At 31.1% G+C, this 13339-nt stretch overlaps 1 protein-coding gene across 1 annotated transcript; it reads right to left on the reverse strand.

The window, feature by feature from the left end:
- Positions 1 to 287: 287 nt before the first annotated feature.
- LOC108907033 (YY1-associated factor 2) lies at positions 288 to 1325 on the reverse strand. The gene has a single exon (XM_018710541.1). The coding sequence runs from the start codon at positions 1242 to 1244 to the stop codon at positions 798 to 800; it is 447 nt and encodes a 148-aa protein (XP_018566057.1). The 5' UTR covers positions 1245 to 1325; the 3' UTR covers positions 288 to 797.
- Between the last annotated feature and the right edge of the window lie 12014 nt (positions 1326 to 13339).

Below are 13339 nucleotides of genomic sequence, written 5' to 3' on the forward strand. Positions count from 1 at the left end.
TTATGCAATTTTTATTTATACAATAGGGGATCTTATGTCCTTTTCAAGCATTTGACTGCTGTCAATTTAATATGATATACTTTCAGGTAATTTTGTAATATGTAGATAATTTAAAATTTTTTCAATAATGTGTAAACACAAAAAATAAAAATCGTGTTTAATTTTTTTTACTTAATTCGCTGCTTTTTTATTTTTGTGTACCTAATTTAAAATTTTGTTTATAATATGGAGGTGAACATAACTATAAAAATTACACAAATAAAAGCACACATAAAGAAAACACGTCATTATAAAATAATTTTTTTTATTCCTTAAATATTTAAAGGACACGTACTTTAAATTTCTTACAGAACCATCATAAATTAACAATGAGCAACGATTTTATACAAATTTAATAGATAGGTACACTTCTATATAAATGCATTTGATGTTTGATGCGTTTTCATGCCGAATATTAAACGCCCTTCGCCAGTCTTAATTAAATACAACGTCGATAAAAAATGCCGTTAAAACAATTGATTTTATTATTCGACTGAACAACTTTTGGTCAAGGCAGTGGAGATTATAGGAATTAATTTTCGTTAGTTGAAGTAGTGTTTACGATGTACATCTATGGGGCAGTTTAAAAAACGAAATAAACAGTCCTCGAACATACAGCTGACGTCACAAGTCATTGTCCCGCGAGTCACTGACACTGCACGTATGCATACGTGAATGTGCAGCAAATACACGATACACCACCTTCGAACTCACTCCGGACAAACCAAACTCACCCTTCTGTCCTGTACGGTGAGGATTCACCGAGCATCCATACTGGACTCTGACTGGGACCCGTGGTCCGAAGAACTGCTGCTGGATATCGTCTCCGCCGACTTAATTTTTGGCTTATATTCGGTTATCACCACGGTAACACTATTCACGGTAACTTCCCTCGTTTGAGCACTACTCCGGTCCACATTCTTCAGGCGCGGGGGATGCCTGCGTTTCTTCATTGATTTTTTGTCTTTCTTTTCTCGTTTCTGATTACTGGTGGCCGGCAAGTACTGGCTAGCTACCTGTTGGGCGACTAATTGAGGATTTATGCGTGGTTTTCTCGTGGAAGTCCCCTTTCGAACGTCACACATCAGGCATTTAAAAGCTTCCGCCGTATTTCTAAATGTACACACACTGCAATCCCAAAAATTATCTTCCAACACTTTCGCAGAACGTTTCGCTCTTCGAATCGGGCTCTTTTTACTATCCATGATGTCTGTAAACACTAATAAAACTAATATTTTGTTAATAACTGACAACTACAGCTCGTCTGAGGCGCCATGTTTGTTTCTAGCGGACTGGACTAGTTCGGGCGCATGACGTAGCGCTGCAAGATGGCAGCACATTGATTCATTGCTCGGCTTATTCTATATATCTCTCTCTATCTAACGTTTACAGTGCTGCATTTAGCGCACCTTTGTTGCTTTAATACTGGTTGCATCAGAGTGCATATACATCTTTCTTTTTCTTAACGTCGGATAATTGGATATATTATAGTATATACCGGAATTCGTCACCGGTTTACGTAGTTCATTCAATTACAGATGGTTTAAGTTTATTTAATTTAATTGGCGGAAAATCCATAAAAACACCAAATATCTTCGACAAAGGAGGCAATCTATTTAGCAAAACATTTTCTTTTTTATGGCAACGGAACGATATGCCAAAGTAGGTAGGTACCTAGGCGACAAATCAATTTTACGCCCTTGAAATACCTACTTAGAGGTACATATTATTTGTAATTTATTTTTAATAAGTAATGTCCTACAGAGGGAATAGTTTTAACGTTTTTGTCAGAATAGCTTTTGTTACATGTGACTTCGTTTAAATTTATTAAGTATTTTTATAATACCTACCAAATACCTAGCCGAATAAAACTTTCTTACTTAGGGTATTCAAGGTAATAATAATACCTACATATACATAGATAATGAGTGGAAAACATACCTACCTAGATTTGAAAAGTATATAGGTGCCACAAAAATTATTTAGTGCTGAAATAAAATTCATATACAGAGTGTCCGGATGTGACGGGGCCATATTTTAAGGGTAGCTTTTTAGTATGAAAATGAACAGGTTTAGATCAAGTTACCTCACTACAATTTAAATTTTTTAAAAAGTTAAGGACCCTAACTTCGTTACTTTTTAAGATATTTCAATAAAATTTGGTATATGTAAGATTTTAGAGGTAGTCGAAGATCGAAGATGAATAGAAAGTGTGTGTGTGTGCCCTTTATTATTTTTTTGGAGGTCGCTAAGAATATCTGAAACAGTCTTTTGATTTTTGTCACGTTTTTTTTTTGTTGGTATACATTTTGAGAAACCAGAGATACGAAAACTTATTATAATTACTACAGAAAAGGTACACTTGCTATTATGTCGCTAAACTGCATCGTTATAATGAATAATTAACTTCAGTTTTCTATTTTGCTGTTGCCATTTACTGACAGTCGAGGTTTTGGTAGCACTCTAGTCGAATTAAATTTGATATTTTTCTTTAATTTGTAGCTTATCAAACATTTTTACGATTTAGACTAATTTCTGTCTATTCAAATGTAAGCGACAATCCTCACAGAATGTGATCCCACGAAACAACTGGGATGCCTTTATCTCAATACCTATAAAATATTGATAGTTGAAAGTTCTAATTTTCTGTATCTCTTAAAAGTCAATATATGTATTTAGGAATATTTAATTAATGTTTCTATATACATATTTTGGTTTTATTTTTTATTATAGGTAAAAAATAATGTCTAGCATGCACCTCCGAATTTGTAAGTAGCATCATCACCATCATCTTTGTGCCACTAGCCATTAAGCGATAATTTCCAATAATTTATTAATCAATTTTAATGATTTTTAGCTACTTTTAATTATTATCACCAATCACCATATTAGTACCACTGATAGTTACATTATAAAGCATTGGTTACTTTCAATAATTATGGTACTCCTTTATGTTCATATCACATACAGTGTAATTTTTTTAAAACCTGACAGGTCAATTTTTTATTTGAAATAATAGACTAGTACTTCCAAATGCAAAGTTGTAGGAAATAACTTGACTAAGCAAAATTTACAAATAATGCTTTCTGGTGTTGCCAGATTACTTCAGTAGCTAATTGTAAGTATTAAAACAATATTTCTTTAAATGGTAACACCGTATTTTATTAATATAATTTGACAGATCTTCAAATTCTAAATAAAAAATATTATGTCACATTTCTTTATTGGAGTAGCCGTTTTAGAACAATAAGCAAAAACAACGAAAATAATATACAGTGGGCAGGAACTAAAAGAAGCTAACATAGCAACAGTAGGCCTTAGAAATTAAACAAAAATTGCGTCGTTCGAAAGGGGCCGTCATTATTGTGGTCTCATTGTGTTATTTGACACCTGTTTATTTGAATGTGTATAAAATAACGTTTTAATTCGTTGTTTTTGCTGATTGTTCTAAAACGGCTACTCTAATAAAGAAATGTGACATAACATTTTTTAGTTAGAACTTGCATGATCAAATTATGTTAAAAAAATACGGTGTTGCCATTTAAAAAATATTGTTTTAGTAGCTTTTGAAGAAATCTGGCAACACCGGAAAGCATTATTTGTATATTTTTCTTAGTCAAGTTATTTTCTACAACTTTGAATTTGGAAATAATAGTCTATCACTTCAAATAAAAAAGTTGTCGTGTCAGGTGGTTTTAAAAATAAATTACATTGTATAAATATTTATCAATTCAGTTTATAACTGAACTAAATAATATATTGTAGAATCATTAAGGATTCTAATACGAGTATAGCTATTGCTTTATATATAAATCTCAATATGAATTAAATAAACATCTTTTTCATTGTAATAGATAGGAGTCAAATCCTTCGAAGTGGCACTTGGATCACTGGCGGGAATACTTACTTAATGGAATAATATAGAAAAGTGTTTTAGAAATTGATTTTTTCTATTTCGTCTTTAACCTATCTGGTATATATATAAATGTGTTTTTAATAAATACCAATGGTATAACAATTACGGCATTATGCAAAATTACATTTTTTAATATTGAAAAAAAACTCGGAATATTTAGTTAAAATAATTTAGATATTTAGTAATGACAATATTAGTAGAATTTGTTCTAAAAAATGGTATTTTTATTAATTAGTCATAACGATTTACTTCTATAACAAAATTTGTTTGAATAGCGTACATTATATGTAAAAAATTAAAATACAACAAAATTAAAAAAAAAATAGAATAAAAAAAGATATCATTCTAGAACCTGTCTTATAAATTTGCATATTGAAAGACGACTTTTTTAGGAAAAAAAGGCCATTCTTTTTCATTCAAGCATTTTTTTGGTTTAAAAACAAAAAAAAATCAAAAAACTAAAACTGTTTTATTAATAATTAATATAATTAAAGAAATAAAGTTACGTATGAAACAAGTCTTAAGGGTGGTTTTTTCTAACTCTTACAGCCGTTGTGGAAAATCAACGAATTGTTTACTGAGTGCCTTCTCGATAGCAGAAAATGTCTAAGTATGTACCTAATTTCATTTTTGTCACTTTTTTGGTATTCCAGGAAAAAATAAAAACTACTTTTTTGATATCCTCTTTAAGCAGTGGATGTTCAAATGAGATTATTTTATATGAAAAACCCACCTTATTTTTCCACAGGAATCATCCCCTGAATTTTTTCACACTTATTTATTTACACCCCGTATGTCTAAATAAATAGTAAACCAGTTGTTTTTAAATTTAATTAAGGTTATTATACTAAAGCGAACGTTTATTATGAGGTCAAATGTTGTATTACATTAATTTATTTAATTTTGTTAGTTAATTAAAGTACAGTGAAAATATTTGCAAAATAGTCTATTTTAAAAATTAGTTTTCCTCAACTTTTGTGCACCATTTGTGTTTCGTATAATTGAGAAGAGGTTTGGTTTTGAAACAGATATTAATATTTTTAAGGAAGGAATACTTTTTTAAAATTTTTTTCATAGTTGCAGTTTTTTCTAAATTTTCCGAGTCTTAATCGAATAAACGTTATGTACATGATTTTTTACTGAGGAGCAACAAAAAGTAAGTACCTACCTACATTTGATTTTCAAGTCACCGTAAATAAGGAATTTTCCCCTAAAACATTAGGGATTGGTTTAATTTTTGCACCAAAATAATGATCGCAATTGCCTGTTGCTTTATTATAAAGTGAATAGAACATTCGGACAGAAATGATTACGAGCAAAAATGTGCATAATTTTATGACGATCACAGATTTGTTTTAAAATTTAGAAAATTCCAAATATTTCCGAAGATATCTGAAGGAAATCGATTTTATGCTATTTCTGTTTTAAGCCGAATTCAACTGGTTTTCAAAAATGTAGGATAAAAATGTGCAGTCTGATATTAAATGATGTGAGGAAAAATCGATTCCTCACATCGATTTTTGAAAAACAAGTGAAAAACGATTAAAAAAGCAATGACATAAAATCGATTTCCTTCGAATATCTTCGAAACTATTCAAAATTTTCTAAATTTAAAAATGATTTATTGGTCGGATAAAAAGTTGTAACCCTGTATGTATAAGCATTCGTCGTTGGGTTTTCAATTGAACAAGTAATTTTTATACTATCTGCAAATGCTTTTTAACCATTAACCCTGGCAATGTCAGTGCTTAAGGCGTTTTTACAAAATGTTGAATAGCAAACGTGAAGGTTGTTGTGATTGTTTTGTATCTTCGAACAGAACATCCTATTATTTTCACCATTTTCGGAATAGAAAAGCTTACGAAAAAATAAGCGTACAAAACGCGATAGTCTCGACAAAAAGTTGAAATTAATTTAATCATTTGGCGCTTTTTGCACCAGCTCGAAGTACACAAAGACGAAATTCTTGCAAAGCGACACGGACCGCTCCACAAAAGGTATTAATACACAAAACAAGAACTCTTTGGAAGCCCCATTCATAGAGCCCTGACTGACAGCTCCACATAAGAGAGCTTGTGCGATAGAATGGTAGATCCTCCTCTTTGTTGGACTTTCGTGCCTTTCAAGCAATTTTAGCCTTTCAGTATAACTTGTCAATTAGAGTAAAGTCCTCTGAAACCCTTGTTTTGAATGGAACGTTTATATTAGAAATATTTTTTTTGTAAAGAGCAGGTATAAATTGGAAACTTTATTCTTTCATAATTCTAGGAAATAGTCCTGTCGTAGGCCACCCTAAAATTCTTTATTAAAGCAAGCCGCGCCCTTTACAATTTACACTAACTTTTGTAATTTTTTCGAGGTGCTACGCTCCGTGCTTGCCTTTATCCAATAACTTGACGTCACCAGAAATATAAGTAGGTATTCTAATAAAACGTTGAAACATATATTTTTAAATATTATTCAGAAACCGTTATTAAACCTTTTTACTTTTTTCCTCTAATCCTTGTACGAGTAAAATATCGAAAAAATGTTTTCCAAAAAGTGATATTTCATTTGCAATTTTATATGTGTATACAAATTTTGTACAAATGTACAAATTTCAATATATTTTTTTTTTTTTCATAAATACAAGACGACTAAACATTCAGCTTCAATAACGGTCAGTTTATTAAATGCAATTTATTGTTAAGTTATGAGGCATTTAACTGGCTATTGCTAAATTTCTTGCGGGTGTCAATGGGCGGGCAGGAGGGTGAAGCGGGACGCGGGGACCCTATACTTATCGTGTTAGATAATCATTGCTGACAATGCTTATTAAAAAAAATATTATTTTTTATGACTAGAGAAACTAGGTTGAGATACTTGGTTGTAGATATTGAATAATATAGAGTTTGAGATACTTATAATTAAATATTATAGCCTTCAATTATTATTTTTTACCCAATAAATAAATAAATGCCATGAGTTGCAACAGAAATTTGGCAACAGCGCACGATGCTGAGTTTATTATTTGTAAGTTGGCAGTATATAGGTACACATTATGCTGGGTGATCACTCGCACATCTGATTGTGTATTATATGTTTTGTGGATGATTGCTTTAAACTATAAAATGTCGGATGAAGAACGGAGTCAGTAGAAAGGAAAATTTACGGCCAAAAGAAAATATGAATGCTGGAAAATTAGAACAGAAAATAGCAAAAACAGGAACAAAGCTGTTAAAGAGAAGATTGTGGAGCCAGAACCTCCGCACACCGGTCGATGGCATCAACTAATCGATATAGAGTACATGGCACAAAGCATGCACTGCTGTTTTTGCAAAGAACTTTTACGTATTTTAGATTATCTATAAATTGTGATCAGGAAGTGATTTGCGTGGAAAAGTTTAAATATGATTTAGTTACATGCATAAGTAGCATACTACCATGATACTTTTCTGTGAATACAAATGTTCCTTATAAGACAAGGGTTTAAAGCGACTGCATTTATGAAAGTATAATACAATTATACAGGGTGAGTTTTTTTCGATGTTTAGTGTAGGGATCTGGGAAAGTAGCAGGGATACATAAAAGCTTACATGAGGAAAGATGTGCAGTTTTATGATCCTTATTAAATGTTACTTCTATTTTTTGAAAGCTGTGCAATTTAAATTTTTTTTCTAAAATAAATAGCAATGGAATATCTAGTCAGCCATGACGTTTTTTAAAAAATAAAAGTCACATTTAATAAGGATCATAAACCTGTACATCTTTCCTCATGTAAGCTTTTTTGTATCTCTGCTACTTTGCTAGATCCCTACACTAAACATCGAAAAAAACTCCCCATGTATGTAATATTATACTGAGATACGATGTTATTGCAGCCAAAAATATTCTAAAATATATTTTAAAATTAAAAATGTTATTAAAAATGTCATAATTTATCAAAATGCATAAGATTGTTATATGCGCTTCATTGTTTATATGCTGCAGTAAGTTTATCGTACTTTATAAATAAAAAAAATTCAAAAAACATACTTCATTTGAAAATTTCCCATTTTTCTTTATTATTACAAATTGAATTACACAAATAAACCCAAGTTGAATGTAATCCATTTCTTGTGTGTCGAAACGTTTATTTAAATTTCCCGTCACCTAATTCATACTCTATTGCGCTATTGCCGTTACTCCTTCGCGTTTATTCTTGGCGGACGACAAGTAGAACTTTTTATGTTTGATTCATTTTACTGTGAAATGTGCAGTAACTTAGTTTTTTTCTTTCTTTCACCTATTATCTAATTATTCAGGTACCTAAATGTATATAATTTTTTCGTCTTCCATTTGTATTTTTTCACCCCTAATTCAATTGTAAGGGTTATGCATCATAGCATTTCCCTCTTATGTTGAATATTCAAATTTTTGGCATTAAATAAAAACAAAAAGAAATCGATAAATAATTCGAGAATAATCCACAGAATTTAATTTCGCATAGCAAAAATAATATATCTCAGTAATACGAAATTGGCTACATATTTTCGTAGCACCCGATCCTCTATGTTTTCATTGAATTTTTAATATACAGGGTGATTCATTAACAATGGGATAGTCGAAAGCTGAAGATACTACACGTGAAATGGTGACGATTGGCGCAAACATGCCTTATCCGAAAGTTAATAGTTTCGGAAATACAGGGCGTTGAAAGTTAAAATTTTGAATCGTTTTTTTGCGATTATTCTGAAAATATGTAGGTTAGGAACTTGAAAATTTGTGAAACTATATTTTTTTTAGGCGACTAATAAGATGCGTGCTGTAATTTCAGCATTGCTCGTAGAGGGCGCCACTTACGACCAATTTTACCGAAAATTTAGTTAATATCTTTTTGCCCTGTATGTCTAACATGAAATTTGATTCAAAACCTAAAAGAGCTATCATTTTTCCATTAATTATGTACTTTTGTTTCATTTCGGTATCTCGATCCGTTTTCGAGAAAAATCGATTTAACGAACACTATGTTTTGATAATATGAGAAATTAAAAGCGAAACAAACCAAATGTTTCTTTGTATTAGTACAACAAATTAACAATAAAACAAATAAAATACGTAATTATGATTTAAAGTAATTGTTCGAAGAATCTACCGTTGACACTGATACATTTTACACGTTTTCTTCGAGTCGAAATCTTCGAGTTTGAAACAACATATTGGGATGGCGTCTGACTTCGTTGGCAGCGATTTGTATTCTTTGCCACAACTCTTCACACGAGCCAAACTATATCTTTCATTCGAGACCAAATAGAAAAATCAAAAGGATTGAAGTCCGGACTTCTGGATGGCCAAGCAAAAATGATTATATGGCCAATCCAGCGATTTGGGAAAACTGCATCTAAATGTCTCTTCTTGTATAAAGTGTGTAAATGTCAACGGTGGATTCTTCGAACACTGACTTTAAATCATTATTACGAATTTCATTTGTTTTATTGTTAATTGTTGTAATAACACGAAGAAACACTTGGTTTGTTTCGTTTTTAATTTCTCGTATTATCAAAACATAGTGTTCAATCTTTTGTATTTATTTATTTGTGGGTTATGTAGAATATAATTGATTCTTTTCTTATTTTGGTTAACTTAATTTAGCTCTAGTAGTAATTTAACAAATATTTACCGCAGGAAGTACGCCACTCACTGGCAGAAGAATATGTAGTTTTCCCAACAAACCTAGTAAGACGACACGAGAGCTCTCGATCGCGCGGGTGTTTCCCTTTGGACGTTCCTTTTTTCTGCCTGCATCTCTGGTCAGGGTAAGTCGACTTTGTCTCGTAGTAATTAGTAATGTGAGTGCTTCATACGCATAACAGTTTTTTTTGACTGGATCTTTTGTAGTAGTTGTAGAATCACTAAATTCACAGTCCATTTGCTTACATTTTATTTTCGAAAACGGATCGAGATATCGAAATGAAACAAGAATACACAATTAATGGAAAAATGATTGCTCTTTCAGGTTTTGAATCAAATTTAATGTTAGACATACTTATAGGGTAAAAAGTTATTAACTAAATTTTCGGTAAAATTGGTCGTAAGCGGCGCCCTCTACGAGCAATGCTGAAATAACAACACGCGTCTTATTCGTCGCCTAAAAAAATATAGTTTCACAAATTTTCAAGTTCCTAACCTACATATATTCAGAATAATCGCAAAAAAACGACGAAAATTTTAACCTTCAACACCCTGTATTTCTGAAACTATTAACTTTCGGATAAGGCATGTTTGCGCCAATCGTCACCATTTCACGTGTAGTATCTTCAGCTTTCGACTTGTTTAATGAATCACCCTGTATGTAACTGAACTTTGCATTCCCTTAGAAAATACAGTTCCATTAAATAAATTAGTTATTTTACTCGTGAGCAAAACTACGAACAACAGATTTATTTTGGTTGTTCCTTGTTATTAAAAAAAATGTAAATTAAAAAAACCGAAACTTTAGATAATTGAAATTTGAAAGCGAGTATAAAGTTTGAAATGATTTTTTGAATTAAATAATATTTTTCGAAAACTGTCAGCCAGTGGAAATTACTGTCTCTAATAAGAGAATAGTAATAGAATATTTTCTATGATTTAATTTTAAATAGTAAAATCAAATTACCATTTTGGGAAGAAATAATTTGTTTTTAAAATTTTGGCTATGGATCAGTGGTAGGTTATACATGAAGACTGAAAAGTTTCCACCAGCTTCAAAGATGTTTTATGATGTTGAAGGTAGGTGGTGTAAATTTATACAGGGTGGTATAGCTTTTGTGATTTTATCGTTTTAGTACTACTAGGCGATTCTTAATTTTCGGCAATATCGACACACTTGTACCTCTTTTTACACTAGATGTCGTAAAATAAAAATGACTGAGTTTATTTTACAAAGTCGTCATTTGTCAATGATTGGGTAAATACATAAATCAATTCATTTATACAGAGTCTTAGAAGCTTGACTGCCTTAATTTTAACAGACGATAGAATACATTAAAATAAAGAAAAAAAGCCTTATATGACATGGGTCCTAAACTCTACCAATCCCGAGAAAAAAATTGTCAAAATCTCCAACTCGATGTACAANATTTCGGTATCTCGATCCGTTTTCGAGAAAAATCGATTTAACGAACACTATGTTTTGATAATATGAGAAATTAAAAGCGAAACAAACCAAGTGTTTGGGTACCAAGGGTGGTATAGCTTTTATGATTTTGTTGTTTTAGTACTACTAGGCGATTCTTAATTTTCGGCAATATTGACACACTTGTACCTCTTTTTACACTAGATGTCGTAAAATAAAAATGAGTCAGTCATTTGTCAATGATTGGGTAAATACATAAATCAATTCATTTATACAGAGTGTTAGAAGTTTGACTGCCTTAATTTTAACAGACGATAGAATACATTAAAATAAACAAAAAACCTTATATGACATGGGTCCTAAACTCTACCATTTCCGAAAAAAAAAAATATCAAAATCTCCAACTTGATGTACAAAAGTTCGATTAATTTAGAAATATTGAATACCAAAAGATACAGTGTTTATCACTTTTTTGAACTTCTTTATGATTAATTCTAAAAAATAATTAGCGTTGTAAAAAATTTAAAATGCGATAAAATTCATATCGAGCAATGTGACAACGGCGCGGCTTTTTATTAACACGAGGTACGAAGGTGTCCAGCAAGCGTATTGGTGCTTGCTGGACACTTCAGTTGGTATCTGGATTCAACCGTGTCGAAGTGTTTTTTGCGTACCACTATTTCCTTTTCTTGAGGTGTTCTCCAGCGAGTGCGCGAAAATTGGATTCGAAGGTGTCGTGCGTGCATCGAAAATAGTGGTGGACTTTTTGAGGATATGTTGTAGTTTGTTTTGTACTTGTGTGTTTAAAAATTATTGAATTTTGCTTTTTGGTAAGTACCTAAATTATTTTTAATACGTGTGATTATTTGGACGACGTGAATCTTTGGATACTTTAATTAGGTACCTACATATTTTTCAAATACGTAATTTGATTAAAAGTTAAGTTCCTGTTTTAAGAGATTCATAATTACTAAAATTCGAGCTAAAATTTAAGCACTTAGAAACTGGAAAACAATTGTCTTGAAATTTACTAAATGTTTCACAATAATAGCTGTTTACATTTAATATAAACAGCTATTATTTAATTAATAAATTAATATATATATAAACTGTTAATCTTACGCTCCTGTAATATACCATTTTTTTGGTCATTTATGATTATTCTATCTCATGCTGAAGTAATGGCAGTCAAACTTCTTACACCCTGTATTATCCGTGATGAGTTGTTTTATTTTATATGCGTCAGAAGGTTAGTTGGTGGCGAATTCTGTAACTTGATTTATTAAGTTTTTCCATTTCTTACGATCACGTTTCTTGTTATTTGATCTCACTTCTACTTCACTGACACTGAAATACATTGCATTTTAATTGTCGCACTTAACATTTCTATTTCCGAATTCAGACAACCATATCCATAGCAAAACCTAGACATGTCGGTACAGTGCAATACAACACTTAGGCAACCACATTTTTTCCACAACTGCAACAAACAAGTTGCAATATGGAAGTTTGAGCTGATGCCTCAGTGCAGATGAAACGTCCTGTATAGATGTTATTGTTATGTTGAAGCAGTTGGTGTAATCTGGACAATATTAGAGCATGGGTCAATGAATCTATGAACCATTTCTAACTACTTATAGATTCCATATTAATACACAAGTATGTTGACCATCTCACTCATTAAGATAGTTGGAATATAAATGAAGGAGTCTCATTTTTTGATATAATTTATCTTTTTTAGATATTTTGCCAGACTACAAATTAAAAGTTTTAAAAAATTTTAAGTAAACCTTGCCTATCTTGAAATGAGAAGTACATACATACATACTCACATATTACAATATGTATATCGCACATCACAATATATTGCGCAGTATGGCCTTTATTAATTAAAAAATTCAATTTGCAATGTGGCAAAAGAAACTAGAAAACTTCTACAAATAAACACTTTCGAATAATATTTTGAAATTATACAGGGTGATTCAGAACTTATCAAAAAAAGAAATAAAAATTCTGGATGTACAAGGGACCCTTGCAAATACAATTTTGTAAAGAAAAAATCAAAAAGGTCAGTTCGAAATTGATTTAAAAATACACTTCTGCACGGCACTGGAAACTGGTCCACTGTAAAACCTGACCTCGCACAATGCGACCGGTATGGCGGCGTGATAAAAACGGACAAAAACTTTCGCAAGGAAAGAAATATGTAAATAGAATTTTATCGCACCTATTTTATATCGGCAAATTCAAATGCTTTTGCCTTTATTAATTATTAATAAAATTAATTTGTGTTTTTAAATAATAAAATC

Source organism: Anoplophora glabripennis, unplaced genomic scaffold (assembly GCF_000390285.2).
Source record: "Anoplophora glabripennis isolate ALB-LARVAE unplaced genomic scaffold, Agla_2.0 scaffold293, whole genome shotgun sequence".
Taxonomy (NCBI): domain Eukaryota; kingdom Metazoa; phylum Arthropoda; class Insecta; order Coleoptera; family Cerambycidae; genus Anoplophora; species Anoplophora glabripennis.